The following is a 21,017-nucleotide window of genomic DNA, read 5'->3' on the forward strand; positions in this document are numbered from 1 at the left end:
CTGACAAGGTCTGTCCTTTTCATCCCCACCTAGAGGTCAGGTCCCGGGGGGAGGGTGCCAGCCGGGAGAGGCTGTGATCTAACAGAGATGCATGTCCCGCTGCCCCCTTGCCAGCCTCAAGGACGCATGAGCTGGCATGAAGCTGCCAGCATCTTCTTGAAGTCCTGGGAGATCTAATTATCCAGACAAGGGGAAACTGTTGAGTGAGTGAACGCTGGGGTTTGGAATAATCCGTTTTCTGACTGCTGCAGTTAATGTGAGGCCAGGCTGCAAAACTGTCCCTGTGATGTTCTGACAATGGGCTTCCGGGACAGCTGGCTGTTTGATCTGGAACTGCCAGCTTTTCTGTCTCCCCCAAAGGTTTCCTAAATTGTCCTAACAATTACCATCTCAGGGAGCCAGCCGTGTTTCTGGCCTTGGCACAGTAACAAAGAAAGTGCAGCCACGATGTGGGAGGCTGATGGAGACCAGCCTTGGGGCTGCAGTGAGTCCCAGCCCCGAGGTTTCATTCTGAGCACTGGAGGATGGTGGGGATTGGGGAACGTGCCTTTTATGTGTGGCATCTCTTTTCAATATTGTTACCATTTTAGAGATGAGGAAACTGAGGTACCGTGTGCCAAGGTCATTTGCCAACAGGTTGCAGAGGTGACATCTGAACCCAGGCCCACCTGGCCCAAGCCCCCACTCTTTAGTGTGTTCTAGACGCCCTCAGATCTTAGATGTTTTTTTCTTATCTGCAGGTATTTCAATTTCAGAGCCTCTTGGGACACATCCTGCCAGCTCTGTCCTGAAGTTTTGCCCCTGAAAAGTGCCAGAGATGATGATTTCATGCTAGCGTGTTTCTCTATTAATGTATATTTTTACCTTCGGCTGTAAATATCTAAGAAAGAATTGCCTCCAGTCGATGCTGGACCAAATAGTACAGAGTTTGAAGGTGTCAGCAGAAAAACCTAGAGTGGAACAAAAGGCTAGAAGTTCCCAAGCACCTATTAAGCTCCAGGCATCAGAAAGCTCTTTCATTTGTTCATTCATTCATTCATTCATTCAGTAGATGTTTCTTGAACACTTACTATGTGTTAGACATAGTTCTAGGCTCTGGGGATAGATATAGCAACGAATGAACCCCAAAATATTACTGGCCTTGTGGGGCTTGTGTTTGAGTGTGGGTGGCAAGAAAAAAAGCCAAGTAAATGGAAAAATAATTGAGATCATCCCTTGTAATAAGGGCTCTGGAGGAAATAAGCAAGGGCCTGGGGAGTAATAACAGAGAGATAGTCTGAGATCCTGGGATCGGGAGGCAGAGAGGACCTGGAGAACGAAAGGAAGGCTGCCCTGTGGAATGAGGGGAAGTGTGGACAAAGGCTTGGAGTGGGGGTCTGAGGGCAAGCCTGCGAGGGCTGGACAACCACAGGAGCTGCAGGAAGGCTGTGGGGTTTCCTCTCAAGTGGGCCAGCTGCCGGAGAGCTGAGAACAGGAGAGGGACATGATAATGTTATCTCGTTCATTCTTGCCAGGCCCTACAAAGCAGGTACCAAATCCACACTCCAGAAGGTGAGGAGAGGCCAAGGCACTGAGTGGATATGGCTTAGCCAGTGAGGAGGTGGTGACAGGGCCACTTTTTTTTTTTTTTTTTTTTTTTTTGTGGTACGCGGGCCTCTCACTGTTGTGGCCTCTCCCGTTGCGGAGCACAGGCTCCAGATGCGCAGGCTCAGCGGCCATGGCTCACGGGCCCAGCCGCTCCGCGGCATGTGGGATCCTCCCGGACTGCGGCACGAACCCGTGTCCCCCGCATCGGCAGGCAGACTCTCAACCACTGCGCCACCAGGGAAGCCCAGGGCCACTTTTTAAACCCAGACCTGGGTGAGGGTCTCTGCATCACCCAGCCAGCCAGGGGTCAGCATGGCCAGAAACCCAGCTCTGGTCTCCTAGCACAGTGCCCTGTCCCCAAAGGTCTTGCTGCTTTGTTCTGTTCCTTTTGGTTTTGTTGCTGGGCCACGGGCTGAACAGAACTCAATGGAGTGTGATTTGAGGGTTCATCGGAAACATTTTGTTTCCCTGTAAAATTACAAGCCGAGGCAGAGATGTGTGTTGCTGGTTGCTAGGCAACCAGGTGTGACCCTGTGAGTGGTGGGGGCGATGATTCTTCCCATACAGCAATGGCAGGTCCACCCACCCTCCCCTCTCCATAACCCCTCAAGATCCAGACCCTCCCAGCCAGGCAGGAGAACCCCAGGGACTCATGATGAGGGGGACAAAATGCAAAGTAAGTGCTAACAGGAGAGGGTGACAACTCCAAACAAACATGAAATGAGTTCAGGCCCACAGGAAAAGTAAAGAGAAGGACGTATGTAGGGAAAGCCCTTTATGACCATAATAGTGGCCCACACTTTTACCTTGTGCCAAATACTGTTCTAAGCACATTAACAAACATGAATTCGTTGTATCTTCACAGCAAGCCTATGAGGCAGTTACTATCAAAATCCCCATTTTAAAGATGGGAAAACTGAAGCACCTGGAGATTAACATACCCATCCTGTAAGTGGCAGAGGCAGGCAGTCCAGCCCCAAGCCCAGTACCAAAGCAAATGGGTGAATGGCCTGTCTGAGAGATCAGATTGGGGGTCAGTGAGGAGAAATAGAACACATGAGAGATTTACTCAAAAAGTGAAGTTGAATCAGTTCAGCTCGTATTGGGGCCCTACTGTGTGCTAGATAGTTTGCCTTATACAGAAATGAGGTAAAGATCTGGAGCTGGTGGAAAGGGAGTGGTGGCAAATAGATTGGAGTATAATTGCTTTACAATGGTGTGTTCGTTTCTGCTTTATAACAAAGTGAATCAGTTATACATACACATATGTTCCCATATCTCTTCCCTCTTGCGTCTCCCTCCGTCCCACCCTCCCTATCCCACCCCTCCAGGTGGTCACAAAGCACCTAGCTGATCTCCCTGTGCTATGCGGCTGCTTCCCACTAGCTATCTGTTTTACGTTTGGTAGTGTATATATGTCCATGCCACTCTCTCACTTCGTCCCAGCTTACCCTTCCCCCTCCCCATATCCTCAAGTCCATTCTCTGGTAGGTCTGTGTCTTTATTTCTGTCTTACCCCTAGGTTCTTCATGACATTTTTTTTTCTTAAATTCCATATATATGTGTTAGCATACGGTATTTGTCTTTCTCTTTCTGACTTACTTCACTCTGTATGACAGACTCTAGGTCTATCCACCTCATTACAAATAGCTCAATTTCGTTTCTTTTTATGGCTGAGTAATATTCCATTGTACATATGTGCCACATCTTCTTTATCCATTCATCTTTATTGGAGTATAATTGCTTTACAATGGTGTGTTAGTTTTTGCTGTATAACAAAGGGAATCAGCTATACGTATACATATATCCCCATATCTCCTCCCTTTTGCATCTCCCTCCCACCCTCCCTATCCCACCCCTCTAGGTGGACACAAAGCACCGAGCTGATCTCCCTGTGCTAGGTGGCTGCTTCCCACTAGCTAGCTATTTTACATTTGGTAGTGTATATATGTCCATGCCACTCTCTCACTTTGTCCCAGCTTACCCTTCCCCCTCCCTCAAGTCCATTCTCTACATCTGCATCTTTATTCCTGTCCTGCCCCTAGGTTCTTCAGAACTTTTTTTTTTTTAGCTTCCATATATATGTGTTAGCATACGGTATTTGTTTTTCTCTTTCTGACTTACTTCACTCTGTATGACAGTCTTTAGGTTCATCCACCTCACTACAAATAACTCAATTTCATTTCTTTTTATGGCTGGGTAATATTCCATTGTATATATGTGCCACATCTTCTTTATCCATTCATCTGTCGATGGACACGTAGGTTGCTTCCATTTCCTGGCTATTGTAAATTGAGCTGCAATGAACATTGTGGTACATGACGCTTTTTGAATTATGGTTTTCTCAGGGTATATGCCCAGTAGTGGGATTCCTGGGTCGTGTGGTAGTTCTATCTTTATAAACACTTAAACTCTTTAAGAGTTTTTTTTTTTAAGCAAAATCACCCAGCTATTATTATTCATTCATTCCAATTAGTGAAAAAGCATCCATTCTTGTGAAGAATAATATTCTGAGGGTACATTTTGATAACTTTCCTGAGAAGCCTAACTCTTCTCAACTGACCTCAGTTTTATTGTTCGGTGAAGGCTTAAGGAGCGTGCCTTTCTCCTACTGTGGGCTCGGTGGCCTGCCAGCCATTCATGCCACACCTGTTTCATGAGCACTTACTATGTGCTGGGCTCTATTCGAAGTAACAGGACAGTCTCCACCGTGGAGCTTACAGCCTGGCAAACTAGGGCAAGAGCTGGCCTCAGAGCCATCTATGGCTTCACCGGTGACTGGCCCCGGAGACCCTTCCTCCTTCACAGCCAGCTTAACAGCTAGAAAAAAGACAGGGTGTTCTGTCACCTTCCAGTTATCAAGAAAGCGTCACAGTCGACCTGCCAGCATCCCTGCCCCCAACCTGGCAGGAGCAGGGGTATGGCTGGTCAGCAGAGTCACCATCTCTCCACCCCCAGAGGAGGGTGGACTCACCTCCCAGCAGGACCAGCACCGCGGGGCTGGCCGGGGACCTGTGGGCCCTCAAGCCTCACAAGAACCAGGTTCCTAAAAGCAGGCACATAAAACTTCTCTAGCACTCAGAGTTAGCAAAACTACAGAAACAGCTTGCTAAAGGAAGCGCACTCTCCCAAAGCAACACACTTCTAAATAAAACACTTCAGAGAGAATGTGGCAGGTTTCTAGAGAGAGACATCACTAGGTTTTGCCACTAATCAGGAGATGGATGTGGTGATGACCATGTCTGCTCCGGTTGGAGTCCCTGAGTGTGTGTTTCCGACGGTCACCATGCTCTTGGTATTAGCGTGAGCCTGGGTCAATGAAGCATCTTTATCAAGCCCAGTGCTGCACCCACCGCCATGCCAGGCCCCTGAGTGAGGGGACGGGAAGTGTCCTGCTCCTGAAATGAAAGCGGTGCTGACCCTTCTCTGTTGCATGGGCAGCGACAGAGGTGGCCTTTGTCAAGTTACTGGAGAGACACACAAAACATTTAAACTACAAAAGAACGCCCAGCAGTGTGCAGCGAAGCATCAACATCAGTGATAGATTCCTGGCGCAAATGCTTAGCTGGTCCTGAAAGAGCCTGTGTCACAGAGCACAGCCTACATCGTAGAATAACAGGGGAATGGGGTCTTGGCATCTCGAGACCTGGGTTCTAGTCCTGGCTACGCTGCTAATGGCTTCATGCACTCGAACAAGTCACGTCACCTCCCCAAGCCTCAGTTTCCTCCTCCATGGAGTGTCCAAAGGCTATTGGCTTCTGTAGTTGCAGTCCTTTAACCTGTACATTTAGGGAATAATTCTCAATGCGCACACTATACTAAGCACTCTATGCCAGGCATTGCCTCACATAACCCTCTCATCAGCCCTCTGGGGTCTGCAGGATCTCCCCTTTTTATAGCCCAGGAGGCCCAGAGAAGGTGAGTGACTTGTTGCAGGTCACACAGCTGTGGAAAGTGGTACAGCCGGAGCCGTGGTTAGTTGTCGGAGGCTGTGACCATACAGTTCTAAGCCCAGAGGATCCAAATTAAGTGCATATCTCACCTGCCCCCGGAAGATGATGAGGCCATGTATGGCAACAGCACTACACGGTTAGGCCCCCAGGTAGGTGTAGAAAAGCCAGGGAGGGTGGGAAGTGACATTTCTGCTCACCAGTGTGTGGTGCTTGGTGGGATGCTGGTGCAGGGAGGTGCACAGTCACAGTTTACTGAATGAATAAATAAATGAACGGACGAACGAATGAGGCCACACATGTACTAGTTCAGAACAGGACTCAAGCCAGCTTCCCTGGGTTCAGTTCTAGCTCCGTCACTTCCTAGCTGTGTGTAAAATGGGATGATAATAGTGTCTCCTGCAAGGATCCACTTGGAGGATTAAATGAGTTTGTACATGTGAACGCAGTTAGCACAGAACCTGGCACGGAGTAAACACTAAGTGTTGCCTGTGGTGATGGTGAGGACGAGTGATTTAACCAGAGGGTTGCGTATTTATGTTGCGATTGAGCATTAGAGCTATTGCCCCAGGTGTTTTCACAGCCAGTGATCCCCCCTCCCTCCTTCCCCCGCTTTCTTGCTCCCTCCCCCTCTCTCTCCCCTTCCTCTGTTTTTCCGCCACAAGCACACAGTGAGTGTTTCCTGTGTGCCAGCCATAACCAAGGACACAAAATGAAATGACACAGGTCTTGCCTTTCAGGAGCTCAAAATTAAGTAATCCCAGGAGTCAGTTAAAATACCACTTAATACAGCCATAAAAAGAAACGAGATTGAGTTATTTGTAGTGAGGTGGATGGACACAGAGTCTGTCATGCAGAGCGAAGTAAGTCAGAAAGAGAAAAACAAATACCATATGCTAACACATATATATGGAATCTAAAAAAAAAAAAAAAAAGGTTCTGAAGAACCTAGGGGCAGAACAGGAATAAAGACGCAGACGTAGAGGGTGGACTTGGGGACACGGGGAAGGGGAAGAGGTGGGCTGGGACAGGGTGAGAGAGTGGCTTGGACTTATAAATACTGCCAAGTGTGAAATGGATAGCTAGTGGGAAGCAGCTGCATAGCACGGGAGATCAGCTCGGTGCTTTGTGACCACCTAGAGGGGTGGGATAGGGAGGGTGGGAGGGAGGGAGACGCAAGAGGGAGGGGATATGGGGATATATGTATACGTATAGCTGATTCACAGTGTTGTACAGCAGAGACTGGCACACCATGGTAAAGCAATTATACTCCAATAAAGATGTTAAAAAAACAAACAAAAAATAAATAATAAAATACAAAGTACAAAATCTTCAGCCTTAAGGGTACAAATAGCGTGATTTCAGAGAAGGGATAAATTACAATAAAAATATAGAACTGTCAAAAAAAAACCACCACTTAATAACTTCCGTGAGGGCTGAGCAGTGTAGAGGGGCCACTAGATCAGAGCGGGGCCAGTCAGGGGTGGCTTCCTGAGGAAGGCACAGTGACCCACCCAGGAGGAGGAGGACCAGAAGGGCAGCCAGGCAGGCAAACGGCCAGGCAGAGAGAGCGCAGGCGCGCTGGAGGTAGAGCAAGAGGAGATAAGAGGTTTTCCACCAAAGTGACATCATCGGTGTCTGTACCTCCGCTGGTACCAGCTGGTACCAGGAGGTACCAGTCTGTACCTCCGCTGGCAGCACCTCCGCTGAGTGCGGGGACGCAGGCTGACCCAGCAGCCTTAGAAGGCCCCTCGTAAAAGCTTAATGGTTATATGAATGGATGATACGGTTACAAGACAAGTGTGCAGGAGGATCTTGGAATTTTTGAGCAAGCAGGGCCCTCAGAGGGCTAATCCCAGCCCCTCCGTTGAGAGGAAGCAGAGGCCCAGTGAGGTCACACGGCCAGAGATTGGAGGAAAATCAAGGTGGGACGCCAGACCCCCGGCTTGCTCACGTGCTCACTCCCCACCGACCTGTCTTTGTTTGGGTTCCCCAAACAAGTCGAGGATGGGGTGCAGGTGGTGTGTTTGGGAATCATCTCAGGAGTGAGAGAGGAAGGAGAGGAAAGCAGGGAAGAGAGAAATGCCGATGGGAGGTGAGCTGGTTACTGCTGCAGGCAGTGGGGGCTCAGCCCTGCTGGACCTTTGCAGGGAGTGTGTGGGATGCATCTCAGAATTGTCCCTCTAAGGGTGCAAGCCTGGGGCATCTGACTCCCAGCTCCCACTGGGTGTGGTCTGGGTAACTGTCGGCACTCCTGGGCCCCCTGCTTGGGGACATCCAGTGAACACCCAGCTACAGGAAGAGCCCTGAAGCCAGAAGACAAATTCGGGGGGGGGCACATGGGGGTATGGCCAGTGTGCTCCAGAGCTGCCCACCACAGCTGCAGCTTGGAGTCACAGAGGACCAAGGGGCTGTGGCCCTGGACACAAAAACAAATGTCACAGCTCCTTAGCAGATAATAATAGTACCAATAATGATTTCCATTCATCAGGGTATTTCCCTGCACCAAGTGCTATGCTGCGCACCCGAGGAAGTAGGTACCAATTATCCCCCTCTCACAGATGAGGAAACCAAGGTCCATAACTGTTTATGTAAATAACTTGGTTAAGGCCATATAGCTAGAAAGTGACAAAGCCAGAAGTCAAACTCAGGTCTACCTGATTCCACAGATCTCCTTAAGCCTCCAGCCATACAGCCTTTCAGGTGCTCAGAACCTGCCAGGTGACCCAAGTGCAAGGAGCATGTCAGAGTTCAAGGCTCTGAAACATTCCTCTTCAAAGGAGGGAGAGTGCGGCTGTGGATGGCCCAGAGTGTGGATCCCTGAGCTCTCAAGGATTCGCCTTGGGGAGACTCACTTTCTCCCCTCTCTGTGCCTCAGTTTCCTCATCTGTAAAATGGGGCTATTCCTGATGCCTTTCCAGCCTCCCTCATGAGGATCAGCCTGGTTGGAAGAGCTCGCACTGGTTACATACTGTGAAGAGACCCAGGTTCATGTTCTGGGGGTCATGATACAGTGGTTCAGACGTAGACTCTAGATTCAGACAGATTTGGAGTTGCCCTCCAGCAGATAGGTTTCTTGACATCCCCATGCCTCAGTTTTCCCATCTGTAAAATGGGGATAACAAAATGCCGTCACAGGGAAAACATGAGTATCATCACTGGTTTTTTTTTTTTTTTTTTTGCGGTATGCGGGCCTCTCACTGTTGTGGCCTCCCCCGTTGCGGAGCACAGGCTCCGGACGCGCAGGCCCAGCGGCCACGGCTCACGGGCCCAGCCGCTCCGCGGCATATGGGATCCTCCCAGACCGGGGCACGAACCCGTATCCCCTGCATCGGCAGGCGGACTCTCAACCACTGCGCCACCAGGGAGGCCCTCATCACTGTTTTGAGGTTTAGGTATGCGAACTCAGGTCGGTCCCTGAACCTCTGTGAACCACGGTTTCCTCATCTGCAACATGGACCTCTTAATACACGCTCTGCAGAGTCGAGAGGCCCAAACGAGATCAGGGATGAGGACCCATTTCCTAAAACTTTTACAAGGGAGTTACTCTCTGCTTTCTGGGGTCTTCATGGGTGAAAACTGTCACACCACCATCCTCCTTCCCTGCTCCCGTCTCTCCCATCCCCCCCCAGAACTCTTTCATCCTGAGAGAGACTCTATTTCTAAGAGATGCCTCCTGGTCCTCAATAAAACTGCCTTTTTGAAGAGTAGGAGAAGCTACTGTCACAGAAACGAAGGCCTCTCCTTTCCTGGTGTTTATGTCAGGTACTGGATCTCACCAACAGTTTCCCCCAGTAACTTCAGGCAACTCCCTAAGTGTGAGGGATTGCCGCAGGGTGAGGCTGAGGCTGGACATGTGTGTTTCCCCAACAAGTCCTTTTGTGGAGATCTGGTTGGAGGCTTCTCCATCCCTCTTATCAGCAGGAAGGACAGAGGAGACCACTGCCTTGGACAGAGGAGGAGACCCTGAGTATCTCCCTTGCCCCCCAACCCCGGCCTCAGCCTGAAAATACCTCAGAGCAGACGTTGCTTTGGAGTTAAGTATTGCGCCCTCCTCACCTCCTTTCTTCCTATGCACCTGTTTATTGAACAGCTAGTGTGTATCAGACCAAGACAGATGCAGTCCCTGCCCTCATGGGGCTTAATAGTCAGCAGGAGAGTCCAACATTAAGAAAAAACAATTACATTATTAATTATTAAAATAAAAATTAAAATGAAAGGGATTTTCAGTGAGGTATGAGAGCCTTCAAAAAGGGGTCCAACTTGGGCAGGGAGAGAGACAGGCTCAGCTGAGTTAGATGCAAATGAGGGGAAGAGGATTCCAGGCAGAGGGAACAGCACATGCAAAGGCTCTGAGGCCGGAGGGCACTGTGTTGAAGCCATACTACAGAGGCTGGTGGCACTGGAATATAGTGGTGGGGAGGGGGTGATAAGACTTCAGAAGAAAGCAGGGACCACACTGTACAGGGCCTTCCAGATCTGGGCAAGGAGAGTGGATTTTCTCTGTGCAGTGAAGCCCCTGGAGCATCTCCAGCAAGGACCTGACATTCACACAGTGCACTTTATGCTTTTAAACCATCCCTCTGACCACTAGGTGGAGAATGGATTGAGGGTAGCAGCAGGGAGATGGCTACGACTAATATGCAGGTAGTGAAGGGGAGCGGTTGGATCTGAGTTAAGTATTTCTTTGGGCGGAGGTACACACGGGTACTAAGTGTTGAAGCCAAGATTTTAACCCAGGAATATTTGTCTCCAAGTTCATGTCTAAAGGTTACATGGAAAAAGACATGTATTTTCTTACAGTACATATTGATTTCCCCCTTTAAATTAAACTTTGAATCATTCAAATAAAACATGAATACATTCTCCTGGTTAAAATCAAAATATTTCAGTCAAAGCTAGAGTCCCAACCACTGCAACCAATCAGAGTGCCCTTTTCCTCCCCAGAGGTTCCACTGTCATGGGTTTGGAGCAGATCCTTACAGACATTTTGCTACATATTTACATATATATGTACCCACAGAAAATATAAATTATGGTTTTCCGGAGTCTTCTGTTTTACGTAAATGGAATCAAACTACACACTTTGCTCTGCAACTTGCTTTATTCAATCAGTTTGTACTCTGTACTACATATAAATGGATTGCAGTTTTAAAAATTGTTACATAGTATTTTATGGACTGGATGCACCACAGTTGATTTAGCCCACTCACTTTCCAAAGACAGAAATGCATTTTTCTATAAATGTTGTAGCTTTTGAAGGGCTTATGGGGTTTTTTTCCTTTCAAAATATAAGACTTTTATTTATGCTAATGGAGGAACCTACACCACAGCGACAACAGAAATATTTAGCAACACCCAGGCTGGTGACTAAATTTTCCCATTTTCTTCAGGTGCTTGGCATCCCTGGGAGCTAGCTCTTGTCTATCGCCAAGTCTCTGTTTATAGCCAAAGGCTGTCTCGAGAACAAGGAGAGAGAATGGTGGAGTTGTTAGCTTTTAGGTCCTGGGCCCTAAAATAGGCATCCTGGCACGATGTAGAAAGAGTACAGCTGTGGAGCCTCAGAGACCTCAAATCCCAGCTTTAGCTGTGTGACCCTGAGCAGGTCACCTTACCTCTCTGAGCCTTACCTCTCTGAGCCTCAAGTTTTCCATCCATGAAATGGGGTTTATAATTGCCATCTTATGGAATGGCCAGGAGAAGTCAGTGCATGCCACGTGTAAAGCGATGACCACCTAAGAGCACGTATGTGTGCATTTAGTGCCCCGCTGTCTACAGCCCAACATAGTGGAGGGAATGCGGTGGCGGGGGGGAGGGCGTGGGTGTAGGTCCTGCATCTCTAAAGGGGTCACTCAAGGTCCCAGAACAGTGAAAAAACGAATACTCTGCCACTGCTGGCAATGCCGTGTGGGGGTGGCATATGAGTTCAAAGGGGTTTTCTGCCCAGATTCTGGGCACCTACTGTGTGCCAGGCATTTCCCATATTGCACGGCCTTTCACCTTCACCCCAGCAGGCAGAGCAGAGGGTTGTCCCTCTGCCTCAATTTGCAGGTGAGGCAACGGAGATTCCGAGAGAAGGGGTGCCACATACCCAAGTCTCAGTTAGTGGCAGGCTGAGACTGGAATTTGGTCCCTCTGTTTCTGAAAGCTGCCCTGAGGCTGCAGGCAGCTGCTCTGAAGAGCGCCCCCTCGTGGAAAGATAGGGAAGCTCCTCTCATGATGACATCTCAGATGTCTGCATTCAACCATCAAGAACCCTTTGCAGGAGGAGAGAAAAATGGCTTTTCTGGCCTCCCTTTTTCCAAGGAGATGAGATAAAGGCTACTCAGAGGTCACCTCAGGATAGTCTGAATCAAAAATCTCTTAAATGAGGTTGACAGAGAGAGAGAGTATGAAATGTCCATACTTTTGTGTGTGTAATAAGGCTTAGTTTTTTAAAGCTCACTCACTTCTCTTTTGAGCAAGATGAGAAGCCCCTCCCTTGGTGAAAAGGGCCTGGGCCAGGAGTCAGGAGTCCAGCCCCGGCTCTGCAGCTGAATCACCATATCTGGGCCAAGTCATTTCCCCATTTCTGGGCCTCAATTTTCCTGCCTGTCAAATGGGAGAGTGAGACTGGCTGACCACAGGACTTGTCCTGCTCCAACAATGGGAGAACCGGTGGGGAGGGGATGGGGGGTGCTTTAGGGGTAGGAGCACCCCTACTTTAACAACATGAAATACAGGATATCCAGTGAAATTTGAATTGAGGTAAAAAAATAATTTTTATTAGTATGTCCCCAGTATTATAGGGGACATAACTTATACTAAAAAATTATTTGCTGTTTATCTGAAATTCAGATTTAACTGGTCATCCTGTATTTTATTGGGCAGCCCTATTCAGGGCCTTCACCTCCACTGGACCGCCCCCCCCCCGTTTCTTTGATACAGATAATTTATATCTTCACAGCTTCTAGATGAAGACCTGGCCACCCACCTTCCAACCAGATCCTCACCACCCACTCCCACCCTCCTGCCAGTGCCCACTTTCCCGCCTACATAGAAATTCTGGAGCCATGGGCTCACAGGTTTCATGGGTCTAGGAATTCCTACAGCGAGATAGGGGTGGAAACTCAGCCAGACTTGGGGACTTAAATCAGTGGAGAAATTTATGTCCACGTGTGTCACGATGGCTAGAGGGACACAGTGTCTGTGGCTGCTCACAAGTGGCTGGTCCTATTCTGTGCCACGTCCACATGTGTGCACATAAACTAGTGGTATTGTGTCCATGTGTTATCGAGAAAACTGTCTTTGGATATAAGGTATCAGAGCTACCAGTCCCCGGCCTTCAGCCAAGCACATCCTTCATGTCACATGTGGGGAAACTGAGGTCCAGAGGGAAGTGGCTTGTCTGCAGTCACATGGCCTTCCACTGTGCCTGTCCTCACCTTGACCGCCCTCCTCCCCATCTTATTGGGAGGAAGTCTTCCTGCAGTCTTCCTCCTCCAGGAGGTCGTGATTAATTACTCCACCTCCTAAGACCGGACAATAATAACCTGATATCCTCACCTGGTGGCGGCATAGCACTAGGCACCTTACACGGACAGCCTGCCAAAGCCTCGTCCTGCCCCTGTGAGGTGGGCCCCGCAGTTACCCACATTTTACAGAAGGGGAAACTGAGGCACTGGTGGTGAATTCACTTACCCAAAGTCACTCCAAGTTGGGATTTGAGCCCATGACATCTGACTCCAAGCCCCACCCGAGTTCTTGGTGCTTGGTCTCAAACTAGCCACCTACGGGCTAAATCCAGTTTATGGATATGTTGTGTTTGGCCCTGGAATGTTTTTTAATGGGGAAATTTTACATCAAATTCCAGGTGTCCAGCTTGTCTTAGAAGACCAGAGAGTCTACCACACTGGGCCCACAGTCCCCCACAGGAGATGAGAAATATCTGTCCCCTTTAGAAGGGCTGAGATTCTTCACTTTGCCCCAGTCCCCATCACTCCCTGTTGCCTCCCACCCACCTACTTCACTCATTCACAAAACCTGCCTGACCCCACAGCTATTCTCATTTGCAGCTCCTGCCCTGTACTCTGTCCCAGGACCGAGGATCTCAACGTTAGGCTTGTGAACAACCAGATGACAGAACCTCTAAGCCATGGCTAGACCCCCTGACCTGGAGGACACCCATATTTTCTACTGGTCACACTACTGGTAGACTCCAGAACATTTGAATCACAGACCCTCAGGAGATTCAAAGACTCATCTCTCTGAATCAATCAGGAGGAGACCAGGAGGTGGGCTGGTCCCACTGTCACCAAACTTCTTAGTGAAACCTTCATTTACTCCAAACCTTATGAGGAGCCCCAAAATGTGAACAGACCCCAGCAAGTCCACTTCAGGGCCTGTAGACCTTGAAATCCCTGGGCTCCTCAGGGTCCGTACATTCTATTGAGCTCTCCTATTTTCAAGATGGGGAAACTGAGGCTCAGAGAAAGGAACTGGCTGACCAAAGGCATAGCTAACTGCTGTAACAGGCCACTGTTGACTGTGCCTAGCCTCTTCCTCAGAGGCCCACCACCCTCTCAAATTCTCCCTTCTTCCCCTCATCAAAACCCACTCCCAGGGGCTTCCCTGGTGGCGCAGTGGTTGAGAGTCCGCCTGCCGATGCAGGGGACACGGGTTCGTGCCCCGATCCTGGAGGATCCCACATGCCGCGGAGCGGCTGGGCCCGCGAGCCATGGCCGCGGAGCCTGTGTGTCCGGAGCCTGTGCTCCGCAACGGGAGAGGCCACAGCAGTGAGAGGCCCGTGTACAGCAAAAAAAAAAAAAAAAAAAAAAAAAAAAAAAAAAAAAAAAAAAAAAAAACCCACTCCCAGGAAAAAGCCTGAAGCTCGTTCACACTATGGTGTCCGGAACCAATGATGGCTTCCCCTCCCAGGGAGTCTAAAGGAATTGGAGCTTTTAGGTAAAGGGAAGAATTTCAGACATTGTCTGTGGGTAGAACTGGGCAAAGGAAGGAAGACAGGGCCTCCCTGCAGTCCCTGAATCTTCCTACGTCGTGCCTGCTTGCTCTGGATATGGAGCTCCCAGATGCCACCACCGCACAAGAGGCTGGGGGCAACATTTCCATGTGCTTAGAACAGGGCTGGCCTGGGTTCTCAGGTCTCAGGAGCAGCGTCAAGGCCACCTCTGGGTCTCATGAAGGCCTTGGTCTCTTCCTCTATGAAATGGGCATAACTCAGCTCGGGCTCCTCCCTCCCGTGCACAGGCAGGACAGCGGATCTCCAGTGCTTACCTGCACTGATAGGCAAGGCAGGTGTGGGGTTTCTTTGGGAATGAGCCACCCCCGGCTCTCCCATGAGGTCTCGCCAGTCCGGCTCTTGGCGGCGGTAGGTGGGTGTCTCACTGTCGGCATCAGCACCTAGAAACCCAGACAGGAGGCATGCCCATGTCCTGTATCCCTGAACCGTAGACTGTGGGACTCCCAGGACCGCTGGGATCCTGCATCCCTGAGTGTGGGGCTTTTCCCTTCGTGGGACACACCCCAGCACTCACAGTGGCTGGGCCTGCAGCAGCGAGAGAAGCACGGGTTGAATGAATAACTGGATGAATGAGCAAATGCACGACAGACTATTGGAGCTGTAGAAGCTGCGATGTGGTAGCTTATCTATGATAGTAGATATTAGACCACGAGGCCCCACAACTGTAACAGCAGAATGTTCCAGTCCTCCAACCCCAGCACGCTAGTGTCTCTGTTCAGGAGACCCTCTGGGCCAAAGCAAACACTGGGCGCCGGGCTCCTGGTGGGTGCCTGCCAGCCCCCTGCCTTCTTTTTGCCTCTCTCCCCTTCTCTCCTCCCTCCACCATGTGGATGATTCCCGGAACGTGTGTGTGTCTCCTGGACCCCCAGGCCAACCTCTCTGCACTCTGTCCGCAGGTTTGCCAGGCACTGCTCCAGACCTGGAAAAGAGAAAGCAGATTTTTGGGCAAAACTTTATACCTCCAAAGAAGCCAAAAACCTTCCTGCAGCTCGTTTGGGAGGCACTGCAAGACGTGACGCTGATCATCCTGGAAATCGCGGCCATCATCTCCCTGGGGCTGTCCTTCTACCACCCGCCCGGTGAAAACAACGAAGGTAAGACAGGGCCTGGGACCCCTGCTGCCCACCCGGCAGCGTGCGTGCCTGGCCACACAGGAGGGCACTAGGGGCTCGCGGCCATGGCTCCCTCCAGGTGAGGAAACTGAGGCCCAAGGGGCAGGGCCTCACCCACAGCTAGTGGGTGGCTGAGCCCGACCCCAGGCTGAGAGTGCCCGGCTCCCATTCTCCCATGTGTGAAATGCAGGGGTTGGACCAACAATGGTCATGTTAGAGTGAGTGTTTATTGAGCACTTACAGGGTGCCGAGCTCTGGGCTGAGATGCTGTCCTAACAACCCCATGAAGTAGGGTCCATGATTATGCCCATCTTAAAGATGAGGAAACCAAGGCACAGAGAAGTGAGTTAACTGGCTCGAGGTCACCCAGCGAAGAAATTGTCCCCAGGTTTTGCACTGGAGCTTGCTAAAAACACCACTGCCCAGACCGCTCCCTGAGAGACTCTGGTTGTGTTGGATGGAGCCCAAGGGTGGGTGACCCCAAACTTTTCTGTCCAGGCTGCTGTCTAAGAGCTCCCCACTCTCACAGCTGGGTACAGAACCCCCGAATCGCTCACCCGGGGCCTACCTCCACACTCTGATCTGACAGGGCATCAGCCCTGTTCTCAGGTGCCCTGCTCTCTGGGTGCTCCAGCTTCTGAGTGACTCTGTTTCAGCTCCAACACTGGGTTTCTCCTCAGAACCCCGAAATTGCTGGCTCCTCAAGGCCTGCAACTACGAAAAAATCCATGATGACATCAGAGGTCTGTGCACCTGATATTCTACAACAGGGATCACAAACTTCAGCCCACAGCCCACTCTGTCTCCCCTCCTGTTTTTATATGGCCCAGGAGCTAAGATTGGTTTTTACATTTTTAAGCGGTTGAAAGAAAATCAAAATAATACTATTTCACGACACGTGACTATTGTATGAAAATTCATATGTCATTGTCTAAAAATGCAGTTTCGTTGAGACACCCCCATTTCTTTTCCATGCTGTCTGTGGCTGACTTCCCACCACAACGGCAGGGTTGAGTGACTGTGACAAAGACAGCAAGGCCCACAAAGACTGAAATATTCACCTTCAGGCCTTTTATAGAGAAAGTTCGCCAACCTCTGTCCTAGAAGATCAGGAAGGGAAATTTTGCTCCAAGAAAGCCATTCTCCCTCTCCCCGGCCAGCCACTGATCTCTGAGTGTGGAAGGAGAATAAAGTGGATGAAGACTCAGTTTCTGAAGTGAGCCCATTCTCCCGGGTTAGAATCCTGTCTCCATCACTTCCCGGCTGTGCGCCCTTAAGCAAGTCACTTTCCTTCTCTGAGTCTCAGTTTCCTCATCTGCAAAACAGGGCGACAGACCTCACCTCCAAGGATTATTACAGGGAGGTGGTGAAGGGCTGTGTGGACAGCGTGGCACACACAGAGGGCACCTGGAGGTGCTGGACCTGCAGCCGCTGCGGGTAGAACGCCCCGGGCTTCCTTCCCTGCATCCCCGTCAGGGATCCCAAGCTGTGTGCCTTGCGGGAGAAGGACTCTCAGTCCCAGTCCTAGCCTGGTTCAGTGTCAGGCACACCCTTGTGGGCCCAATGCTGAACATGCTTTCCCACGTGACGAGTCTCGGACTTAAGAGGGCATCCCGAAACCTGTCCTGGGTTCTGAATGGGGACATTGTTTTGTGGGTGGAGGAAACACTGTGCCACTCACCCAGGGAGGGTTCTGGGGCAAACCCACTTTCTCAAAGTCAGGACTTAGAAGTCCTAATGGAAAACCTCATAAATAAATGAGGAGGTTGGGATTAACATATACGCACTACTATATATAAAATAGATAACCAGCAAGGACCTACTGCATAGCACAGGGAACTCTAATGAATATCTTGTAATAACCTATAAGGGAAAAGAATCTGAAAAAGAATATATGTGTGTGTGTGTGTGTATATATATATATATACACACACACACATATAACTGAATCACTGTGCTCTACACCTGAAACTAACATGACATTGTAAATCAATTATACTTCAATTTAAAAAAAAGAAAGGAAAGAAAACCTCAACCTCCACTCATTCTTCATTCCAGAAACTGAGCACCTCCCAAGGGCTAGGGCTTCACCAGCTCCATGACAGCTTTCCTTTATGATGACAAAGTCTTTTAAACCTGTGTCACTCTACGCATATATACATAGATAGATAGGCAGACAGATATATATGCACATACATACCATGAGATATGTGGGATCACATATTTTTTTGTTGTTAGCTTTTTATAATCTGATTTGGCGTTAATAGAAAAGTGTAAACACTTTTCTTTGTTATTAATTATAATTAGGCATTTCCTAATCAATGTGCTTTGTAAGTAGAAATCCTACTAGGGTCACTGCTTCAGGCAAGCAAATAAAAAGTGAAAAGCGTGTAAGAAATAACCCTTATGAGCCTCCTTTCCCCAAAGGAGAAAGTGGTCTCTGAGGTTCCTTGAACAGCTGTCACCCCACCCCCTCCCAGGTCAGAGTTTTCTGAGAAACTGGATAGCCAAGTCTCTCTGGCCAACTACCTCAATTTTATACCTCATATTACTAGCTGATTTCTTTTTCCTGCATGACCTCTTTCCAAAGAGGGTTTAAAGCAAATAAATTTGCTACCACGATTGAGATATAAACTTGACTTTGAACTTTCTGGCAGCCAAAGCAGAAAGTGAATTAGGATGATTTGCATAGCTCAAGTAATCAACAATGAGGAAAGGTAGTTCTTTAGGAAGATAGCGTGTCCCCTGACAATGAATTCTGGAATGAACTTTCACGTAGGATATTATGAGAGATGCATAATGGGCAGCATTCTTTGCAGAAGTTTTCCAGAAAATATAGAAGATGGCACATGGCTACTTGCATGAGCCTTGGACAAAGCTAAGGGTGCAACACAAAGCATAATAAGAAGGGTAATTCCTGCTATTTTTAGAGCCATCACTAGTTGAAAGCTTTTAGGGTAAAAGTTCATTTGATCCTCACTTGACCCTCACAACAACCCCGTGGGCAGGTGCTATTATTACCCAGGAAACCAAGGCCCTGAGATGGTAAATGACTTGGGAAGCGGCAGCACCGTGACTCAGACCGAGGCGTTCCAGCTCCCGAGCCCACGCTCCTATCCCTCGGCTACGTTTCCTCAGAAAGTGACCGGGTTGAGTCAGTGCCACCCAGAGAAGTGACCTCATGTGACCCAATTTAGTGCAAGATTAGAACTCAGCAGGCAGATGGTAGAGGGGGTGCAGTGGGAACATGGATCAGGCTCCCAGGCTGTACCAGGAGGAGCCTTCCCACAGCCCTGCACACAGGTGGCTGGGATCACCTCCATCTTAGAGAGGTGGGAGCCAAGGCCCAGAGAGGGGAAGGACTTGCCTAAGGTCACACAGCTTTTAGACAGTAAGGCTGGATTTTAAACCCAAGGCTTCTGGTTCTTTCTACTGCCCCTCCCTCCCTCCAGCCGAGACAGAAGCTCAGGCCACACTCAGTTGATGAGGGCAGATGCACACACTCCAGTCCCACAGGATGAAGTTCCTCCACTTCGTGACTGTACTACCTCCTCCCCGACACCCAGGCCCCGGCCTGAGCTCTGAGCTCTGGACCTTCCATGTTGCCTGGACCACCCCCTGCCATGTCAGACTCAGGCTGCATCAGTTCTGTATAAAATGACACTGGTGATGAACTAACAGGCTCTAGACTGCCTTGCAGCATGCACAGCCCTTCCCTGTTTGCTTTCTTGGCTCAGAGACCTCCAGACACTTGTCAGAGGTCACACAACACTTTTGTGGCAGGGCTGGGATAGGCATACCCCATGCTTCCAACTCCCTGCCTGTGACAGCTCCCCTAGTGCCAGAGTGCCAGCAGAGTGACTGGCACATCGCAGGTGCTTAGAAAATGTTCGTGGCTTGACCAGTTTTGAGAGTCCTTATTCGATGCCAGGCCCTGGTAACCACCTAGAAAGTAGTTTTTCCATTTTACTGATGAACAACTAGAGGGAAGCCCAGAGAGGCCAAGTGGATTCCCCAAGGTCACACAGACAGTATGCGGCCACATCCTAGAAAACCCTGGGTCCAGGGAGGGCAGCTGCAGGTTTCCCAGACCCTGTGGTCACAATCTCCAGATCCTGTCCCTGCGCCAGTCCAAGGGAGCCCCATAGGAGAGCTCAGCAGGGCCTACCCACGCCCCTCTTTCTTCCCCTTTCTCATCTCTTTCCCTTAATTGCACCAAAGCAGCAGGAGTTGTTTTCAGGGTTTGGTGGCTCCCAATAGCTTAAGCAATCTGCATCCCTACTTTCTTGCCATCCCAGGGCACCATGTAATCATCAGACAGTTCTCAAAAAGCTCATGGGCTTTTGCTGGCCAAGTGAGTGCCCTCAAGGGCCCAGAGGGCTCCTTGGTATTGAATCAGCAAGGGCAGCAGACAGGGCTTGGAGTCAAGGTAACAGGGTGTGGACCCACTCAGCTACCATGCCTTTGGCTCTCAGAAGTCAGTCCAAAGAGAGAAGCTCATGAAAAGGAGAGGACCAGTGTCTGCTGTGTACTCACCACATGCCAGACTCTTACAAAGCCCTGGGCTCACAAAGTTCCTGGGGTCATCCCACTTTATAGCTGTCCAAACTGAGACTCAGAGAGGCCAAGTCACTTACCCAAGATCACACAGCAGAGCCTAGATTTGAAGCCATGTCTTTCCAGTTCCAGGGCCTAAAGGCTTTTCACTGTCCTGGACTGTCTCTAAGTGTCCTAAACGTTTCAGTAACTAAAGCAGGGGGCCATTGATGAAGCACAGGACAGGGAAAAAACAGCCCTCCCACTTACAGAGCATGTAGCAGGAGCAGGGGATAACAAAAGTCCCAGAAGGAGAAGCACTGGGCTCTGTATCTTGAATCACTCCCCTGAAGTCCAAGAGAATGCATCTCCGTGTACTGGGTTTCTATTTAGCAAGGTTCACCTGTGTTTCCCAGTTTGGGGGATTTCACTGGTGTCGTTCACTAGTAGAGGGACACCTTAGTTCCCCTCCTCCCATCTTCATGTGGTTCTGAAGTCCAACTGGATCCCCTCCGACACATGGGGCTTGAGGCCCCATTCAGGCTGCCTGTGTGATGACATCACGTGCTGGACAAGAAGCCACCCTTACACTGAGCGTTTACTGTGTGCTCACTGCATCAGGTGCTTTACGTACAGCCTCTCCCCAGATTTCACCACCACCTAGGAGGGAGCACCTGGCATTACCCCAGTTTTGCAGATGAGAAAACCAGGGCACGATGGTTAAGCAGATAGCTCTGGGCACACAGCTGGGATTTGAACTCAGAGCTAGCCCGATGTTGGTTATCATCACCATGATAATGCTTGTCATCACCA

At 49.7% G+C, this 21,017-nt stretch overlaps 1 protein-coding gene across 1 annotated transcript in view; it reads left to right on the forward strand.

Moving 5' to 3' along the window:
- The window catches only part of ATP2B2 (ATPase plasma membrane Ca2+ transporting 2), a 205,370-nt gene that overhangs the window by 110,980 nt on the left and 73,373 nt on the right, over positions 1-21,017 (forward strand). The window contains exon 4 of the mRNA XM_082639686.1: positions 15,453-15,650. Within this exon, the coding sequence (XP_082495812.1) occupies positions 15,453-15,650 (198 nt within the window). The remainder of the gene's footprint in view (positions 1-15,452; positions 15,651-21,017) is intronic.

This window comes from Mesoplodon mirus (assembly GCF_964341445.2).
Source record: "Mesoplodon mirus genome assembly, chromosome: 12".
Lineage (NCBI taxonomy): Eukaryota > Metazoa > Chordata > Mammalia > Artiodactyla > Ziphiidae > Mesoplodon > Mesoplodon mirus.